The 20,002-nt window shown below is 44.9% G+C and overlaps 2 protein-coding genes across 3 annotated transcripts; one reads left to right on the forward strand and one right to left on the reverse strand.

The window, feature by feature from the left end:
* Window positions 1–8,645: 8,645 nt before the first annotated feature.
* LOC127781105 (beta-glucosidase 28) lies at window positions 8,646–13,484 on the reverse strand. Its single transcript, XM_052308011.1, has 11 exons — window positions 13,283–13,484; window positions 13,098–13,158; window positions 12,879–12,937; window positions 12,722–12,797; window positions 12,518–12,595; window positions 12,304–12,391; window positions 11,355–11,950; window positions 10,036–10,067; window positions 9,815–9,917; window positions 9,367–9,475; window positions 8,646–9,095 (listed from the first exon to the last, which is right to left on the reverse strand). Exons 1-11 carry the CDS (start codon window positions 13,415–13,417, stop codon window positions 8,930–8,932), a joined length of 1,503 nt encoding a protein of 500 aa, XP_052163971.1. The 5' UTR covers window positions 13,418–13,484; the 3' UTR covers window positions 8,646–8,929.
* Window positions 13,485–16,301: 2,817 nt separating this feature from the next.
* On the forward strand, window positions 16,302–19,924 carry LOC127781835 (uncharacterized). Of its 2 annotated transcripts, none has more exons than XR_008019092.1 (4): window positions 16,302–17,082; window positions 18,899–18,964; window positions 19,172–19,286; window positions 19,451–19,924. XR_008019092.1 is itself a non-coding variant. In XM_052308900.1 (4 exons), exons 1-3 carry the CDS (start codon window positions 16,465–16,467, stop codon window positions 19,229–19,231), a joined length of 744 nt encoding a protein of 247 aa, XP_052164860.1. In that variant the 5' UTR covers window positions 16,302–16,464; the 3' UTR covers window positions 19,232–19,275; window positions 19,451–19,924. The 2 variants fall into 2 exon arrangements, 1 of the variants encoding a protein (XP_052164860.1); XM_052308900.1 differs by having other exon boundaries at window positions 19,172–19,275.
* The last annotated feature ends 78 nt before the right edge of the window (window positions 19,925–20,002 follow it).

The raw sequence follows: 20,002 nt of genomic DNA on the forward strand, positions 1-20,002 counted from the left end.
GGAATATCAGGTGAAGAAATGAAGAAAGCAACGCTACCAAAAAGAAAGCTACTCTCTCCGTTTCAGGTTATAAGATGTTTTGATTAAAGTCAAGCTGCTTTAAGTTTGACCAAGTTTATAGAAATAAATAGTAAAATTTTTGACTCAAGATAAATTTATTATAAAAATATATTTAATTATTAATTTAATAAAACTAATTTGGTAATGTAAATATTACTATATTTGTTTATAAACTTAGTCAAACTTGAAGCAGTTTGACTTTAAACAAAGTCAAAACATCTTATAACCTGAAACAGAGGGAGTATACAGAAACCTCGATCCGACAGGTCGTGTGGATCACTTGAAAGGCATGTGAAAGCCATGGGCAGCAATAGCGACTGAGACAGCACATGTATCACGATTCTTGATCACATATTAGGTTGCTACGAGCATCTCTCCCATCCTTGAATAGTTATCATGAGGTACGAGGTACCGATATAATCTAACCGTTGGTTTAGAAGGGGTATGATCGGGCTAAAGAAATTACCGCTGTCTGCCACCGTCGCATCGAGGCCGCCGTCGCATCGAGGGCCGCCGCCGCGCCCACCGTCGCATCGAGACCGTCGCGCCCACCGCATCCCACCATCGCATACAGCCCGCAGCGGCGTACGAGCGCTCAAAGGAGCCGATCCGCGTTTAGGTCGCTGGAAGTATTGATGCGAAATTACAATGATACCCTTCCACCTCAAAAACTGATCGATACATGTTCTCACGGGAAATGCAGTACCGAGGCTTTCCAGCCATTAGATCACGCGAAATCAACGGCTAGGATATGGTACTGCTTTCTCTCAAGGACTGTAACAAACCTCCACTAGCATACATGAACCCTAGGGCTATAACTCAATATTGTAAACCTATAAATAGACCCTAGGGATTATGTAATGGGGGATCCAATTTCTGAGAGATTAATATAGTTTCTATTTACATTTTCCACTTAGTTGAGTGAAGTCTACTTTTCGATGAAAGTGTTTATCAATTGATAATATTTATCATAGTTTATTTCATAGCATTTGCTTTTAGATTACTAAGAACACACATATATATATATATAAGCCTTTTACTCACATTTCCTTGATAATACGGTAAACACCAGATGATTAGACTCTAACATACTCCTAATACAAGTATATTTTTCACACGGGCATCTCTATCGGGGAGGTAGTCCATCTCTATCAAGCTGGGGAAGGAGGCTGCGGTCGACTGAGACAGGGAGCATCAAACTGCCAGCTAGCTCATTTACTTTAGCACAGTCAGGGCTACTGCGCGTCTATGCAGTGGCTCCACTCGAACTTGGATGTGCATGGGATTCTGCGGCTAGAGATTTAATTACATGAGCACCTATGTCTCCTGCTCTCCCCGTTGGGCCCGTTCTAAAATAAATGAGTACCTCTCCGTCATGTATGAAACACATAAGTGTTTAGGTTCATAATTGGATTTATCTTTTTAGAACAGAGTAATATCTTCTATATCTCAATACGAGATTTGCTTTAAGATTTACTTCATCTGTCTTAAAATAAATCAATTTAATTTTATACTCAAATATGTACATAAGCTATGTTTATATTCATGTAAAAAAGTATATCCTTTTTTTAGGATGGATATATGTGTATGACATCGATTTGGATAACATAAGGTACACTTTCTTTTTCTAAAACAAGGCTTTAATCAATAATTGCTATATCATGATACCATTTATGTGATACAAAGGTACTACAATCATAGTACTTTTAAATACGAATCTAGTAATAACAATTTTGTGTTAAAAAGCTATATATGGAAAAAAAATTGTATTACCCTGGCCTAAACTTTTACAGGTAGTTGCTTTACCCTATTAAACTATCGAAGTAGACATTTTAACACCTTTAACTTTTGAAACCAAAAAGATAACCCGTGAGCACTGTTTTCTGTTTGGGACACTGGCTGACACGGTATTCCAATGTGACAAAAAAATAAATAAATAATAGTATGTCCACATGTAAGTAACAATTGTCAATGGGGAGAGGTTAAACAGAGTAGGCATGTGGGGATCTACCACAGGCCACTGCGAGATGGAAGAGGTCATCTGTTGCGCACTTTCGAGGGCAGCACCTCCATCGCCACCTTCCCACCTGCTGTGGAGGGTACCTCCTTTCTTTGCCTACTCGTGGAGGCCATTATCGGTTGGGGACAAAGAGGGAGGGGGTGGAAGAAAGGAGAACGGTATGAGCATGACACGTGGAACCACCCAATTTATAATATTTATTTTATTGAAATGTTTGTTGAGTGGATTGCCACTTGAATAATACATTACCATCACAAAAGTTTTAGGGGTAATTCAATCTTATTTTTTAAAATCGATCTATCTATCTTGAAAAAAGACACCACATTCACTATATACTAAGAATAAAACTTTTTACATCAATTGAGAAAAAAGAGAGATTTTGACTGTCAAGCCATAGCAGGTCCAAACTAGAACGGTGTAAATTGACCAATATAGTTGTATACAAAACATAATTGTATACATACAAGCATAACATAAGAATCGAATATCAAATATTATTATCTTTTTAGAATATATTACATACAAATTACGACTGTATACATGAAAACTAAAGTAAGTTGTATATAAAATCCAATTATTTGTAAAGAAACACTAGTTAAGAGTTGCATGTCAAATACAATCTATTCTCTTTCAACTCCATACAAAATTGTGTAAGAAAATCCACTATTTACATTCTATTAGAGTAACCACTGGTGAAGAAAAGGGCTTTGCTTCCGGTTCATAACCCCCCTGTAGTCCCGGTTTTCAAACCGGGACAACCAATCTGGGACTAAAGATCACTTTGTAACCAACGGGTGAAAAAACCGGGAGTACAAATCCATTTTTAGTCCCGGTTGGTAGATAGAGCCTTTTTAAGTCCCCGTTGGTAACACCAACCGGACTAAAGATAGAGCTAGGCTAGCTAGATCCGGTTGCTCTATTATTTTTTTTCTTTTCTTCATTGTTTTTAATATATTGATTTCACCTCATCCCCATCCCAAAATCCCAAATAAATTATCCCCAAATCCTCAAATCCCCAACTCCCCAAATCGATTATATCCAAATACATCACAAAATCTTAAAATAAATTACATCACAACTTTTACAAAATTCATCACATTCACATCACACACAAATCAAATACACAGATCTGAATCACAAATTCTAAAAAGAAGAAAAAAAAAGCCTGTTGCCACTGCCGTTGCCGCGCCGCCGCACCGCCCAGCCACCGCGCCGCCCTCGAGGCCGCCCTGGCCACGCGCCGCCCGCGAGGCTGCGAGGCCGCCTGGGCCTCCGCGCCGCCGCAAGGCCGCCGGCCACCAGGCCCTCCACCTGCCGGCGCTCGGAAGTTAGAGGAGAAAGAGGAAAAGGAGGAGAGGAGTTAGAGGAGAGAAGTTAAAAGGAGAGGAGGAGGAAGAGGAAGAGATATGGGAGGAGGAAGAGATAAGGCCAAGGAGGAGATAGAATATATTAACTGCTCCTCCTCCTCCTCCTCGATCTGGCCTTGTACTCTCCGCCGCCCATGTTGCGCATGCTGACCGGGACTATAAATAGATCTTTGGTTCCGGTTGGTAATACCAACCGGGACTAAAGATTAAAAAAAAAAGCTCTAACCTTTTGAACCGGGACTAAAGATATCTTTAGTCCTGATTTTTATTGTAACCGGGACTATTGTGGATTTTGGCCGACCGACCAAAGATGGTTTCTTCACCAGTGAACTGTTTGCTCAAACCTTATCATAACGGAATAAAATAACCTTTATATTTTTTAATGAAGGTAACCTTACATACAACTATCTCTATTCATTACACATCTGTCACATAAAAAACAAACCAGTATGAAATATGACACATTATAATCCAACGAAGAATATGAATATAAGTATATCTATATTTGTTGACCTAGGGTATATTACATCCCGTATTAGGTTTATTTTTTACCGGGCGGAGATAGTAAGTTCCAATTGCTCTAAGGCCAGTGTCACGCCCCGAACTAGTCCTGAGCGGAACTAGCCCGTGACGCTCCAAATTAACCTGTTAATCGATACCAGTCCCAGGAAACAGTGCTGGTATCACAGGAAGACAGAATATCACAGCAACAGAGGTCTCTTTATTATAGAGTAGGGGTACAGTCTGGGCTGCGGACAGATCCCGAGCTCACAACTGCATTACAAAAGGAACGCGGAAGCCAAGACTTGGACCACATATCACAGGCGCGACTTGGGAACTAGGCCGAAACCCTAAAACTCGTCGTAGCCGACTTGCTCCTGGAAGAACTCCTCATCGGCGGGATCCGCTTCATCTTCTTCAGCAACTGGAGGGGGGGATTATTTATATAGAGCAAGGGTGAGTACGGGAGTACTCAGCAAGCCATGGGAAATAAGTGTTTAATGCAGGCTTCAAGGAAAGGCTGTTGTTTTTGCAATTAATTTTATTTGAACTTATTTCTGAAACGACTAAGTGAGTGATTCTCAAACGACACGGGTGAGACAGTGCGTCTCGTCCGGTCGGAGTATGTGCAATGTACCAGTCTTTTGAATTGAACAAGATTGGCACCCGGCCAATAGCTTTCAAACGGCCACCCGGGCCTGGCTGATCCCATCAGCCGCAGATTTTTTCCAAACATCAAACCCATTTCACAACAGCAAATTTCACAAGGCAGTAGTCAAACAAAACTACACTAGGAATCACCTCACATCCGCCCATGACCGTGGGCACGGCTGTTCGAACAGTTTAATAACCTCTGCAGAGGGGGTACACTTTACCCACACGACATTACTAACCCGGATCATCCAGCCCGTGCAGAACGGCCACGACTGGAGACCATAAGGCTTTCATGACAAGGCATTTCGAAAGCCGACACAGGTTCACCATATGCCAACGAGAGGGGTCCCAGACCAACACCAGATTAGGTCCCAGACCATACCATGCCAGGAAGCCCAGGGGTCCTCCCCGACACCACCCTGGCGAATCCACATGTCTCTTGGCATCAAGGCTCCCCCGATTAGCTAATTACTCAGCCAGGGGTGTCCCATTCCACCCATGTGGTCGTACTTGTCTTATGTTCGGATGAAATTCCAAGGAAACGGTCCTTAAGTGCAAGAGCGGGAAACCGTACACCCGGTACGTTCCGCGGTCCGCGATTTTGGAAATTCATTTAGTTCGCAAGCACCGACCCAGGTGTCGGGTTTTTCCAAGTCTTTTGTAAAACCCAAGTTTTACCCAAGATTTTCCTCAGATTTTAAGTTTGAAGGCGACCGTCGATACCCGTGCAGGGTGCACGATTACCGAGGCGCAACTAGGTGGTTACAAGGGAACATGGTATAGCAATTACAATGGAAGGATCAGATGCAACAAGTTAGGTAGACACACCGGTCTGCCTTGCAGACGGTGTAAACAGATTAAGTGCAATCCTACCTAAGCATAATATTTTTCAAATAACATAATTAAATTCAAATATAGGCTCAAGATGTTCAAAGGTGGCTTGCCTTGCTCGAGACCATGAGCTTGATCCTTGAAATCCTCGCACTGCGGGTCTTCGGGCTTCGAAACTACACGCGAAACGGGACAACTCAACAAACGGCGAAAATAAGGCCCTATTACTGACCCCTAAGCATGCCATTAGATAGATCTCAAGATTTGAGGATTTTTGGAAGTTGAACGGAGTCAAACGGACTTACGGTTGGGAAGATATTGAATTTCTAAGATTATTGGACTTTTGGTCTAAAGGAAAAAGGATTTATTTAAACCCTTTTGAAAAGAAAAGAAAGAGGGAGGAGGAGTAGACTTCCCTCGGGCGGCTAGGGCGCGGCCCGAGAGAAGAAGCGCGGCTCGGCCGAGCTAATGGGCCGACAGGCCCAAGAGGACTCGGCCCAGTAGGGCGCGCGGGAGGGGAGGAGAGAGGGAGCCGGTGGACCGGGCTCACCTCGTGTGGTCCCGGGTGGGACCCGCTTGTTAGCGACTCAGCTCACCGTGAGCGAGGTGCACGCGGGCGTGCTAGGGTTTTGGGAGGGAGGCGCGGCGCATGCGCGCGGCTTGCGGAGGACGCGGTGCGGCGGGCCCACGCGCAGCCTCACGGCTCGCGGAGGACTGCGCGCACGGGGAGGGAAGCGGAGGGGGCGGCTGGCCGGGTCAGTCGGCCTGGTTGCGGCCGACGTGGCGCCGACGTGGCTGCCACGCGGACCGGCGGGAGGTAGACAACGATGGCGGCCGGAACGGACGGCGGACGGCAGTGGCGATCGGCGGAGCGAACCACGGCGATACAAGCGAAAGCGAGCACATCGGGAGGTTGCACGGGACGAGGGGAGACGAGCCAACGGCTCGGATTCGCCGGGGGATGCTCGACGGCGACGGATTGCGGCGGCGGCAACCGGCGGCGGGAGAAGGGGGAAACGGCGACGAGGTCACGAGGGGTCGATTCCCGGCAGTGAGAGCATCTACGCGGCTACGGGAATCCATTGCTAGCGTCGGATTGGGCGGAGCTACGCCGAGCGAGGCTGGCGACGGGCGGGCGCTACGGAGTTCGGGCGGCGACGGCGGCGAGCACACGGCGAGCGGCGGCAACGGTCGGGGCGGCGCCAGCTAGCTACGGGGAGGCTACACATGCTTCTACCGGAGTCTAAGAGGAGGAGATGGAACGAGAAGGGAGAACGGAGGGAGACACTACCGTGCGGGGAAGGGGGCGCAGTGACGAGAACCGACGGCGCGGGAGCGATCTCTCCGGCCTCGGGCTGGGGAAGAGGAAGAAGAGGGCGCGCCCGGAGTCCCCTTCCGCGTCCTTGCTCGTGCCGGCTCCTCCAACACACGCGACGGCGGCGGTCGGCGAGAGAGACGGCAATGGCGCGGGCGGAAAACGGGGAAGATTGGGAGGGGAAAAAGGAAGGGAGGGCGCCTGGGTTTATAGGGCGGCGATGTCGGTTTGGAAACCGACCTTGGGCAGTCAAGGCGCGAGCTGGCGCTCGGCGCTTGCGGCCAAAACAGCGACAGAGGAGGATGACGCCGGCGGAGGGAGAGAAAGAAAGAAAAGGAAGGGAGAAAGGGAGCTTGTCCCTTGCCACTTTGGGAAAAGGAGGAGGGAGCGGGAGCGACGCGGCAGAGAGGGGGGAGCTCAGTCTCCGGCCCTTGGAGGCACGCGCGCGGAGAGAGGCGGGGCCGAGTCGATGACGACGGCGATGACGGCGGGGCGGTTTGGAGTGAAGCGGCGACACGGGCGGCATACGCGGGGTAGGCGCGGCAGGCGCTGACGGCGGCGGCGTCTGGCCGGTCGGCCACCACGGCGCGCGCGCGCGGGCGGCGCGGCGATTTGGGCGGCTTCGGCGGGAAGGGCAGCGAGAGCGGGAGGGAAGGCTCGGCGCGGCACACGGCTGAGCGGAGGGAGAGAGAGAGAGAGAAAGAGAGAGAAAGCCGGGAGGGAGGGGGGAGATGGGCCGAGAGGGATTCGGCCCATCGAACCCTAGGGAGACGAATTAGACTTTTGCGGAGGGATTTGATTTGGGAAGGATTTGGATTCGGGATTGAACTCGACGATAGATCGGGGATTTGAGATCTGAGATGGCACGGCACTGGACAACAAGCAAAGAAACGGATTTCGCAATTAGGATTTTTAAGAGCTAGTTTTCCCGCTAGGCGCCACGACGGAACGGGCGCTACAGCCAGCCACAGTACAGCATTTGTTCTGCAGCTTTTTAGAAATCCTCTCTTCACCCTAGAGAACCAGTAAACTAGTGCACATTTGTACAGCTTTCTAGTAGCTAGGTGGGTTGTGGGGGATGATGAACTAGGACTCCGGATCCGGATGCCATCGCTCGGTGGAGGTAGGAAGCGGCAGCATCAAACAGGTTGGGTCCTACTCCGACGAGACGGGACGACTCCCTCGTTTAATCCTTTGTGTCACGCGGCGAACTGCCAAAGCGCTCGCTCCGTAGCAGCAGCGCGGGACTGTACGCGACGCCATACCGGTTGTTGTTTTTTTCTGAAACACCATCATGCCAGTTGGTTGGGTCTCTTTATAACGAGCTTAATTATAAAATGATCCTGGAATGGTTAAGGCTATGTTCGTAGTAAGTCCTAGTACCCAACTCCCTCCGTAACATTTACCACAGGTACGCTTCCCAAACTGCTAAACGCTGCGTTTTTGAAAAGTTTCTATACGGAAGTTGCTTAAAGAATCATATTGATCTATTTTTTTTAAAAAAATTAGCTAATACTTAATTAATCATGTACTAATAGACCGTTCTGTTTTTCGTGCGCGGGAGATGGGTTCCCAACCCATTCCAGCGAACGCAGCCTTAAAAGGTGGCGATCCACAAGTAGTATAACACAGACACTTACCACCTCATCGTACGGCATATTTATAGACGAAAAATAAATTACAAAAAAAACTTTTATATACGTGTTTTTAACGATCTAATAGCAAAGGTTGAAAAATAAACTTCGATGAAAAAAAACTCCAAAATCAATTATAAATTTAAGGTTGAAAATTTAAATTTAGTTGATAAGTATAAGCATGAACAAAAAGATGAGCCTAGTAATATGCATTTACTCCTATAAACGTACGCATGTATACTCCATCCCTCTACGACTCTGAGTTTTTCTGAACAATCATAGACATCTCGCTGTACCAGTAATCAAATCAATATCCATGAGAAAACACAATCATTTTCCATGCACATGGCAATTATTTGGGCAGCACACTGCACACATCAGGTTTGGTAATTCTATCAGCTGCCTGCCTAGCCTTGCCTCTCTCTCTTATTTTAAAAGAAAAAAGAAAAAAAAAGCAGCTGCATGAAGCTAGCTTCATCGAGTACACTGGAGATATAGATCGGATCGAATCACTGTCGATCAGGAGGTTGAAGCATTTGAATCATCATCATCGACGGAGGAAATCCGCGAACCAGTAGCTGGACTTCTTGCGAAACCTTGCGAGCGTGGCGCGGTCGACATAGATGAGGCCGAACCGGTCCTTGAACCCATCGCCGAACTCGAAGCAGTCCATGAACGTCCATGTAAAGTAACCCTTCACCTTCACACCCTCCCTGTGACAAGTGAAAATAACTCGTCACACTCATTGATCAAGTAATTGAAATTACTATTTTCTTCGCTCCAAAATAAACAAACTTAATATAGAACTACGAATATGAAGGATACGTTAATTAAAGTTGGTTTATTTTGGGATGTATCTATATTCGAATGTCGCCATGTTTGAACTAATTTTATTTAATAAGTGGTTATAACTTTAGCTGAAATAAATGCCGGATTATTATCTAAAAATATTGAAAAAAAATGGGTTGAGTAATGCGCTCGTACTGGATGCCCTTGTGCACGAACTGGAGGTGCTTGTAGTGGAAGCCGATCCGCGTCTCGTCCTTGAGCGCCTCGGATATGGGGATCGTGCTGTTATTCGCCTCGTCAGTGCCTGCACGTACGCAACAAATTCATACTTCTACCGTCCTACAATAAGATTATTTTTAATCTTAATGTTTGTTAAAAATAGGTTTGTTTTTAAGTAATCATAACATTGAAGTTTATAAAAAACAGTGGATAAATACATTAAGAAATAATTACATTTGAATTTAATAAAATAGAGGTGTCCTAGTCTTTTTATTTAGTATTGATACCTTTGGGATATGCGAAAAATTAATTTATCTTTAGACGAATGGGGTACTCATTCTGCTGGAGAACTGTTGATTGTTACTGTTGAGATTTATTACCATTCTCCCTGCTTTTCCTGAATAAAAAAACAGACATAAGTTACCGTTCTCGGTGATGTAGATGGTGGGATTGTTGTATCTCCTCTTGACGTACAGCAGCAGCTCGCGTAGCCCCGGCGGATAGTTAAAGAAGATCGGCGTGTAAGCCTGATCATTCAGAGATACGGCGAAAGTTCAGTTAAACAGACTCGATACAGTACAACTGTACAAGCCACTCTACTATTTGTCGTCGTAAATCATTCATTCATTCATTTGAGCAACCTACCGGTGGACCAATCGGGATGCCATTGCGGTAACCTGCGAATTGAATCGAAGAACGAGTTTTTGTTAAACTTTTCACGCACAAATCTTAATTAACTGCAACGATTTCAACCAAGGCCGAGTTTAGTTCTAAAATTTTTCTTCAAACTTCCAATTTTTTCATCACATCAATACTTTCCTACACACGTAAGCTTCTAACTTTTCCATCACATCGTTCCAATTTCAACCAAACTTTTAATTTTGGCGTGAACTAAACACACCCCAAGTTAATGTGTACTATTGTACTTCTTATGTTTCATTAAAAAAACAAATGTAATACAGAATATTACACATTTTTATCTAGATTTGCCTTGGTTGATCCAACTTTTAAAAGATTCTATTAGTGACGGTTATGGGTCTACCACCAACCATCACCACTATTCTATATGCACGGGAATATAGTAGGACTCTTAAGGGTGTGTTTAGTTCACGCAAAAAATGGAAGTTTGGTTGAAATTGGAACGATTTGACGAAAAAGTTAGAAATTTATGTGTGTAGGAAAGTTTTGATGTGATGGAAAAGTTGAAAGTTTAAAGAAAAATTTTAGAACTAAACTCGGCCTAAATAATGATATGAGTGGATGAACTTCTGACCAATCCTCAAGCAACCAAAAAGTGCCCAACAAGAAAAACAATTACTATCTTTGTTGTTTCCTTTATTCTCATGATCATTAACTTACTATTCATACAAAATTGTGTTTGGATCTTTACTTATAATCTTACTAATATAAACACGAATAAGTTGGTTTTCTGATTATTTACAAATTAGCACAATAACATCATTTTAGATTCAATTTAAACAATTCTGGTTGTTTTTCTACCGCCATATTAAAGCATGGACATTGAACTATAGATGATTTTATCATCCTTAAGACGGTATCACAATATACCATATCTTTTAATGTATATTACTTCCTCCGTTTTATATTATAAAACTTTTTAACATTGTTCATATCCATATAGATGTTAATAAATCTAGACATATATATGTATAGATTCATTAGCATATATATGAATATGAAACAGAGAAGGAGTATAAAATTTAGATTTACTATTCGTAAAATTTTCTCTTGAAGTATATATGGTGGTCTTAAAAGACGAGATATTTAACTATTTGCCACTTTTATAAGTAGCAATTAAGAATTTGCCACTGAACTCATATATCATAGACATATAAAAATACACATGTTATAGACTATGAATGGTAAATTCTTAATTATCACATCATAAAAAGTGAAAAAAAAAGTTAAATGCCCTTAAAAAACAGATGGGGTTGTATGCATGCCTGTCGCGTTGACCCAATTGTCAGTCAGGTAGGAAGGGTGGAGCTTGTTGGGCGGTGGCGCGGCCACGGCGTAGTTGGAGGTGTAGTAGTTGAGGCCGATGAAGTCGAACGAACCCCTGAGCATCTCCGACTGCTCGGCGGTGAACACCGGCAGCCGGCCGCCGACGAGCCTCCTCATCGCCGGCGGGTACTCGCCGTGCGCCACGGGGTGCATGAACCACCCGAGCATGAAGTCGAGGGCGCGCCGCCGCGCGCGCCGGTCGGCGGCGGAGCCGGCGTCGTACGGCTCGAACCAGTGCGACACCTGCGTGATGCCGACCTCGCCGCCGTGCGCCGCCCGGTACCTGGCCCTGTACAGGCGGACGGCCTCGGCGTGGGCGACGAGGAGGTGGTGCCCCGCCACGTACGGCTCCCTGCCGGAGTCGCCGCCGGCGGCGCACGACGCCGACGCGTACGGTGAGCACCGCCCCGGCGCCATGATGCCGGTGGCGTAGCCGTTCATGCAGAAGATCGTCGGCTCGTTGAACGTGTTCCATAGCTTCACGCGGTCGCCGAACAGGCTGAAGCAAAGGTCCGCATAATCCACGTAGTCCTTCCTGTTCATTTTTTAAAAAAATTTTAGGGAAGGTTTTCTTTACCTGGCCTCTACATTTAACGGAATATATATAGCCTTTTAAATCGAAAACTTAACTCCTTAAATAATTTAATCTGAAATTCGCTCCTATAAATATTTGAACTCAAAACCTTAATATGAATGTTCATGAGTTCTCCATCGAGCTCAAGGTTAATTAATTACTATCTTCGTTTTAATTCCTTTTGTGTTTTTAAAAATGTATCTAGACATTCCTTCGTCTGTACACGTTTTGAAAAATGGATAGAGATATTTATATATTAGAATAGATGAAATAATTAGCAGCGAATAGTGATAGTGATTTATGGAGTAAATTACACGATGTTTTCGCTCAAGAAGCCGCCATATTTATCCTCCAAAGCCTGTGGAGTGTCAAAGTGGAAAATTGTGACAAAAGGCTTCAGTCCTGCAGGCATGAACATTTGTCAGGGTAAAATGAGTTCCTTTTAAATTTCTGTAAGAAATGAGATATCAAGGAAATATGTTATATTTTTATACATGTAAAGAAAGAGATAAGAATGGACTTGCATGCCTTTAGCTATGACCTCGTTGATGAGGCTGTTGTAGAATTCGACCCCTTCTTTGTTTATTCCTCCACTAATGGTTCCATCTGAAATAATTAAGCAGCTGACCAGTTAAAAAATTTCAAAACCAGCTTAATGATAAGGTTGAGCTATAATCAAGATGGTAATGGCTAATGATAAATCGAATTCTTTGGGTTTGTATACTCACTGACTTGGTAAAATCCTGCTCCATGCAATGGAGAACCGGAAGGAATCCATGTTCATCGCGGTGATGAGGTTCAAATCCTCCTGCACAGTTTCAGAATTTACCATGGACTCAACTAAACGGACACAAAATTACAAATTCCTCATAAGCAGAAAAAGAATCACCTTGTACCGATGATAGAAATCATTCGCTATATCTGCATTGCTACCATCTGCGATTTTACCTGCAAGAGAAAAAAAAGCATGCTCTTTTTACAATCAAATCCAATAATTCCTGGTTGATTAATTAGCATCTCGACCGCAAATGCTGCTGCTAAGTTCAAGATAACGCGCTTAGCTGCAAATAATCTCTGAAACATATCGAGGCAAAGCACCAAAGATGACCTGGAATGCGGCTGAAGGTGTCCCAGATGTTCTGACCTCGCTTGTCGACAGCACCCTCGTACTGCACATCATACTATGTCAGAGAAAATCGTTCAAGAAGAACAATGGCGAGTGAGCTGAGCAAGAACCTGAAAAGATTCGATGCTGCGGTGTTGGAATCAAAGATGGAGCGGTGGTGAATTAACCTGATACGCGGAGGTGCCGGTGCCGAAGAGGAACCCCTCGGGGAAGCTGTGCCTGTTGAGTGCGCCATGGACGCGGTTGGAGCTGCAGGCCAGAGCGATGAACAGTAGAGCAGGGAGAAGGAGCCGACGATCCATGGCAAGATTAGCCTGGCTGCCGACGATCGAGCTGTCACTGCCTCCTCTAACTGTACTTTTTATACAGAAAACACTGGGAATGATCTTATACTTCTTTTATTAGAAAAAAGAAAAAACCTTTTTAAAGAAGACAGAGCATGATACGGTACTCTGACACTAACAGCAGACAGAAACAGCGCAACAACTTCAGCTTCAGCTTCCTCTCAATCATTAATTCATAGCACCACTAGTACTTAGTATCAGCGTCATTTCACTTTTTTCTCATTTTAAAGCCAGTAAGTCATTGATAAATCGAAGGGAAGTAAGTTAGAGAATCTGTCTCTTATCCTTTGCATGATTAAGCGATGGTTGTAACACTAAGAGCATCTCCAATAGATGCCACACTTAGCGGTGCTCTCACGTGAACCATATGGACTAAGACTACTCATGAGACACACTTCTTCCGACGAATGATACTTTCTAAATCAAAAGCAACAAGGTGAACAGGACACAACCTTCGTCATCCAACGCATAGCCACAAAACCATGCTTGGCAAAAAGCAATCGAGAATGTTAAAGCCGCGCGTACCTTGCCTAGGCATCGTGTCTCTCTGCAGGGACACAGTTCTACAGTTCTAGTTTGGAAAGAAACGGTAGCTAAACACCGTGAGCAGAGCTCCGATCCAGAGGTACGGGAAAAAAACGCACAATGCTTCTCGTGCAACACCACGTGAGCTAGTGCCACGTGTCCCATCTCCTGCTATAACTCGAGTCTGTTTTCGAGCCGAGCCGACGCCGCAGGCCCTGGAGTTAGTTCTACTGCCGCAGCGCCGCCCAAAAATCCTTTCTGCCGCCTCATCCCCGCACCTAGCTGCAGCACTCCTGTAGTCCTATCGTGCTATCTGTTATGGACAAACCATTAGAATCTCCACTCTCCAGCTTCTCCATTGACACTGCTAGCTTTCATTTTTTTTCCTGCTAAGATAGCAAATGTCTAGTAAGTCACCGTCCGCAGTAATATTCAGTGAATTACTACTATAATTTTCAAAGAGCTTTAGTGACACATCAAATAAAATTCAGAAAGAACACTAATTCCACATCCGATTCCAACAAGATAAATTGCAAAGAGAAGCCATGAATCAGCTTTGAATATCACAGGAATCAGCCTTCAGTATAGCTTCAACAAACCTGACATTAGCTCCTTGCCGTTGTGGTCTGCTGCCCAGAAACACATCACCACGGTCAGCTGGTCTGTCTCAACGCCGACGGCACCACTGCTCCCAGGAGGGCAGCGGGGCCCCTTACAGCGTGTCGTATGGCTGGGTGGTGGGTGGGGCGCTGTCCGGATGGGTGGAGCGCGGAGCCCTGAAAGCCGCTGCCGCCGCCGCCGCCACTGTAGGAGTAGATTTGGGGTGGTGAAGAGGAGTGCTGCAGGCGTGGGAGGAGGCGGCGAAGAGGATTGAAGATGGCCTAAAGTTTGCGAGAGTTTCTGAATATATAATATTATACTTGTTCATGAGTCCACGATTTCCATACTATTGCCCTCTTTTATTCATATTATGCTGATATGCACAATCCTCTTGGATATATGAGCGAATTTCTACCAGTAAGAAAATTCTCATATTGTGATTGATGTGCTGTTGTGAAAACTACAACTTATAATCCTTATAATTTGTTCTACACATCATAGTGTGATTGAATAAATAGGAGAGCTAGAACATTTTTTTTTAGATAATGGGACAACTAGAACATAGAATGTAGTCCGGACAACATTGATGAATCTAATCCTCCACCTCCCACCTCCGAACGTCATAGCTTCCTACGCAGGAAGTGAGCGACACAGGCACACAACGGTAACTCTCCTAACCCCTATCTTCGCCATCCACAACAATAAGAAGGAAGGAGGAAGGCATCCAAGAGAGGAGATACTGGCAGCAGGTGGCTCCTGATCGGACAGACGGAGATGGCATGCCTAGGTACCAAGCTTGATACCTATGGGTATCAACCGTGATGCTAGCGATGTACTTACAAACAACACCAACGAGCAGCACAATAGGTTGGCAAGGAGCACGATGGCTTCCAACGTTGTCGGTGCGACAACCTTGAGGCCCACATGAAGAACCCTGACGACCCCCCCGTCCACTTTGTTAGCATCGAGATCACCCTCCACACCGAGACAACCCACTCTATCTTCGTCTTATTGTTGGTTCCCAGGACCTTGTTCTCCTCGGTCTCGCTCCCTCCATTTCATTTCATCTCCCACACACGACAATGCCAACCTCACTGCCACAATTGGTTCCTTCCTTGCCGATCTCACTAATTCTGTTAACCCCGCCAACCTCTAATTTCTCTAACGCCCTCCGATTCGGTGTAGGAAGGAAGAAAGAGGATAGGGGATAGCCTTCGACATTGGGAACAATGGTCGATGAGTCGAGGGAGGGAGGAGGATAATGATTGGTCCTCCCATTGGGGCGAAGGAGTTGACGGAGGGCGGAGGAGGGCAAAGCTACTGCTAGCTCGGTAGGAAAGACGAAAGGAATCTGTTCAGTGGAAACGATCTAGAGGAAACGGATCTAAAAATAATGTTCACCCCTTAAATTTATCATATGCCTCTAATAGGATCATGTCTTAGTTTTTTTCTGTTAAATAAAATATGTTATCCAACTTTTCTCTCTGATGCATATAATCCCGTGGCAACATATACATTATATGAAAAACTGTTTACCAACCGGCAAAATATCTAAAAGTTGTCGCAGGAAAACAGAGATATTATTTTTTAAGAAAGAAATTAGGTGAGTGATGATTAGAATCCACTACTGCAATGCCACAAGAAGCCTAAAAGGCAGGAATCATTTATTTGAAGAAAGAAATTAGGTGAGTAATGAATAGAAGACCCGATATAAAACAAAGCCCAAGAGGAATGCGCCCAACTAGGCCCATTAGGAGTCCAAACCGAGTGGTCTCTAACCCAACCCAAAAAAGTCTATAGAAGACACGACACAGCTCTCTCGGCCCATCTCCTTCCACACCGGGACGCCGGCCGCCGCCGCCGCCGCCGCCCCGCGCGCCATGGAGCCGGACGCCGCCGACGACGACTACATGGGGGACCTGTCCCACTTCCTCCCACCGCCGACCCCTTCCTCCCCGTCGAGGAGCCTCGGGCGGAGGAGGCAACCGCCGGCGCAGCAGGCGCAGGGGCAAGGGAAGCGCGCGAAGGGGGTGGTGCCATGGCAGGAGCGGCGGCGGCGGGATCGGGAGCGGAAGCAGCGGGAGGAGGACGAGCGGACGATGGCCGGGCTCGCGGAGGCCATACCGGAGACCAACGTGGGTTTCAGGCTGCTGAAGCGGATGGGGTACGACCCCGCGGCCGGTGGCGGCGCGGGCGCCGAGCCGGTGGGAATCGAGATCCGCCGCTCCCGTGCGGGGCTTGGGGCGGAGCCTGCTGTATCGGTGGCGCCGCCGCAGCCGTCGGTGGAGGTGGCGGAGGGGGAGAGGAGGCGGGTGGAGGAGATGGCGGTGGAGTTGAGGGCGAGGCAAAGCACGCAGTGGAGGAGCCGGAGGGTGGTGTGGGATTACCGGAAGGCTGAAGCCGCGCTCGCGCAGCTGGAGAATCGGGAGGCGGCGCCGCCACCGCCGGAGGGGGAGGAGAAGGCTGAAGAGGAGGAAGAGGAGGTGATCACTGAAGAGGTAATTGTTCGTTGTTACTTCCAATTCTCACCAATTTTTTTTATCTGTTACTCAAATTCAATCATTCTGTTCCCGAATTACGCTTTGTTGAAACATTTCAAACAAACATGGCGCATATTATAGTCATCTTAGTTAGAAAATTGGAACCTGGGTGAAGGTTTCGAAGGTTGTTGCGCGATGCCATTTGCCAACTAAACTGTCAATTGATTTTGGCGCTGAAGCATAGAAACTACCGCAGGCATGATTTATTGGATGAAATGTGGAATATGATTTACGGAATAGACCACTATACTGATCTTATCATCTTAAGCTTCAATATGGGTCAGTCACAAGCACACAACTTCAATACTAGTAGTTACTACTTACTACCCCGTGCTTTGCTGCGGGCATTGGGGATTTCAAAATAGCCAAATTGAAGATAGTCACAGTAATAATATGTTGCAAATCATTTTATAGCCTGCTAAGAAATAGCTTGCAAACAACACAATGATAAGTCACTTCTTTGCTGGCCAAATGGTAAGGATGCTTGACTATGTCAAATACTCCTAGAATACACTGAAAGAGAGCCAGTAACAAAACACTGATATGATTCCAGTGAATAAAATTTAATTCTAAGAAATTATAATTATCCTGACAGAACTGATGGGAACTGAAAGGGAACCATTTATCTATTCTTGAGTGAAATATGAATTACTAATAAATAGCAGTGTAAAACCTTTTGTGTTCAATAACGGCAAAAAACATCATCGTCCTAACGTAATTTGCAATTAGATATATAATAAAATAATATATGTTTTCAATTCATTACATGCTATATGAAACACGTGAAAATAATGATTAACCACTTGGAAGTCATGCACAGAAGAAGAATATTCCTGCAAAGATACTTGATAACATATTTTCAGATATATAGCAGTGCACCGTCTTGACGTAGTTCTAAATCTGCAACGAGCAAGCAAGTGTGGTTGGCATCTTTCTAGGTGAAAATTGATGACAGTATCATAACATCACTCTGGCTTTGGTCAAACAAATTTTAAGCATAGTTAGTGAATGATTCCAGGACCATACCCACAACACCAATAACTGAACTAGCACCTATCTTAGGTTCTGATTGTACAGAGCAATTAAAGGATAATTAATATATGACAAAGTACTGTACCAATAGAAAAGTTTCAATGGTACAGACTGAACACATACACATGAGGATGCGAGGGATGATGACCAGGAAGCATTGCTGCTTGGTTGGAACCTGTGCAATATGATTGCAGAGCAAATGTAACAACTGGGATGTGACCAAGTTTGGGCCTTGTTATTTCTTTCTGTAGGCAAGTTAATGGTCCAATGTATGTAGGCCTGTCAAAGATAATGGGGATCCAACAATTTATCAACACGGAACGATTGATCCAATGGTTCAAATGTGCTGCTGACATGAGTAAATGTGGAGCAGCTTTTTAGAAATAAATGCTGCTAGTGGGTTGTAACTATATAGAAATAAAGGATATATTGCATAGGACCTTAGGCATTTCATCACAATTTTCCATTGTGACGAGCATGATAACTGGTATTAGTAACGCAATTGCCTCCGTGCCTATTTGGTTCCTATGAAGGGCTAACCATAAATGCTTACCAGCTATTGGTTACACATATTATGTTGTGACAATGGAAATAGCTCGAACTTTGAAATTATGAATATACTTATGTTTGCACATTCTTTCCTTCATATTCTTGTCTAGACTTCCTTTTTTATCTGAGAAATCTTATGCAAGACTGCAAGTTTTGCTGAAAGGACGAGATTGACCTGTGTTTATTCTTGCAGGATTTGCAAAATATATTGGCTAAGCTGCGCGATGAACACTACTATTGCCTTTATTGCGGTTGCAAGGTCAGCTTCATTCTGGAAATAAGCTTCAGCTCTACGTAGTACTAGTGTTTATGTGCATGCCCCTACTGCCTACTGGACGGCATTACTGTTGGGAATCTGTGATTACCATATCATGTTGGATCTTTGGTTTTCTCTGCATTTTAAATAGGGTGATCTTTTATAGCATCTTCCATGCTTTTAAAATTGGACGTATTGTCCCCTTTTCAGTATGAATCAGCAGAAGCATTGGCAAATGAATGTCCTGGGCCAAATGAAGATGACCATTAATTCGCTGTGTCTGGGGCAACAAAGAATGGTCCTTGTTACAACAGGTGATGATTCTGTAAGTGCAGGAATCTTGTTCAGTAATGATTTGCATACTGCGTTGGATTCCTGATGCACTGGAGCTTCAGAATCTTGTCCTTATCATACATGTTCAGTTAAGGGGTATTTGTAGACTGTAGTACTAATAGTCTAATATTTTGATGAATTAACTGTATCATGCAGGATTTGCAAGTTGCTGTAAACGATATTTTGGGACCTATACTGCGAATCACCTTTCACATTTCAGTATCACATCTCAATGTTAGAAATGATAATTCTCTTGCGGCAGCTTAAAGCTACAAGGGTGGAACTGGAAAGCTTCAGGAAGAGTTTACAGTTCTGCATATGGTATGCTCTGCTCCTCCATGTAGAAGGCTTCAAAGGAGCCCTTGCTACAGCTCTTGAAAAGTCCAAATCAAGGTGCCTCTCCTCACAGTGAAAAAGAGTCGTGTCAATGGAACAAGTGATCTGCGACATATGATAATGATAAGCAGATGGCGCCAAAGCAATTATACATTTCTGTTTTCCAATCACGGTGATAACTGTTCAAGTTGGTAGTACTGTGTTTAGGATGGCACTGATATTTCTGATTCATTCTAGCAATACATCATACACCTGATGCTGGGATCTATCTTCAACGCAATGATGGTTTTACAACTGTGTCAATCTTGCATGTGACTTTAAGATCTATGATCACTGTTTTCTGATCACAGGCTAGCTAACATATGGTTACAC

This window comes from Oryza glaberrima, chromosome 8 (genome assembly GCF_000147395.1).
Source record: "Oryza glaberrima chromosome 8, OglaRS2, whole genome shotgun sequence".
NCBI classification, from domain to species: domain Eukaryota; kingdom Viridiplantae; phylum Streptophyta; class Magnoliopsida; order Poales; family Poaceae; genus Oryza; species Oryza glaberrima.

Coding starts and splice junctions, on each gene's coding strand:
- LOC127781105 (XM_052308011.1), bottom strand. CDS start 13,417: ATGGATCGTCGGCTCCTTCTCCCTGCTCTACTGTTCATCGCTCTGGCC. Junction 12,392..12,517: donor CAACGAGGTCATAGCTAAAG/GCATGCAAGTCC, acceptor TCATGCCTGCAG/GACTGAAGCCTTTTGTCACA. Junction 10,068..11,354: donor CAATTGGGTCAACGCGACAG/GCATGCATACAA, acceptor TTCAATTCGCAG/GTTACCGCAATGGCATCCCG.
- LOC127781835 (XM_052308900.1), top strand. CDS start 16,465: ATGGAGCCGGACGCCGCCGACGACGACTACATGGGGGACCTGTCCCAC. Junction 17,083..18,898: donor AGGAGGTGATCACTGAAGAG/GTAATTGTTCGT, acceptor TTATTCTTGCAG/GATTTGCAAAATATATTGGC. Junction 18,965..19,171: donor GCCTTTATTGCGGTTGCAAG/GTCAGCTTCATT, acceptor TCCCCTTTTCAG/TATGAATCAGCAGAAGCATT.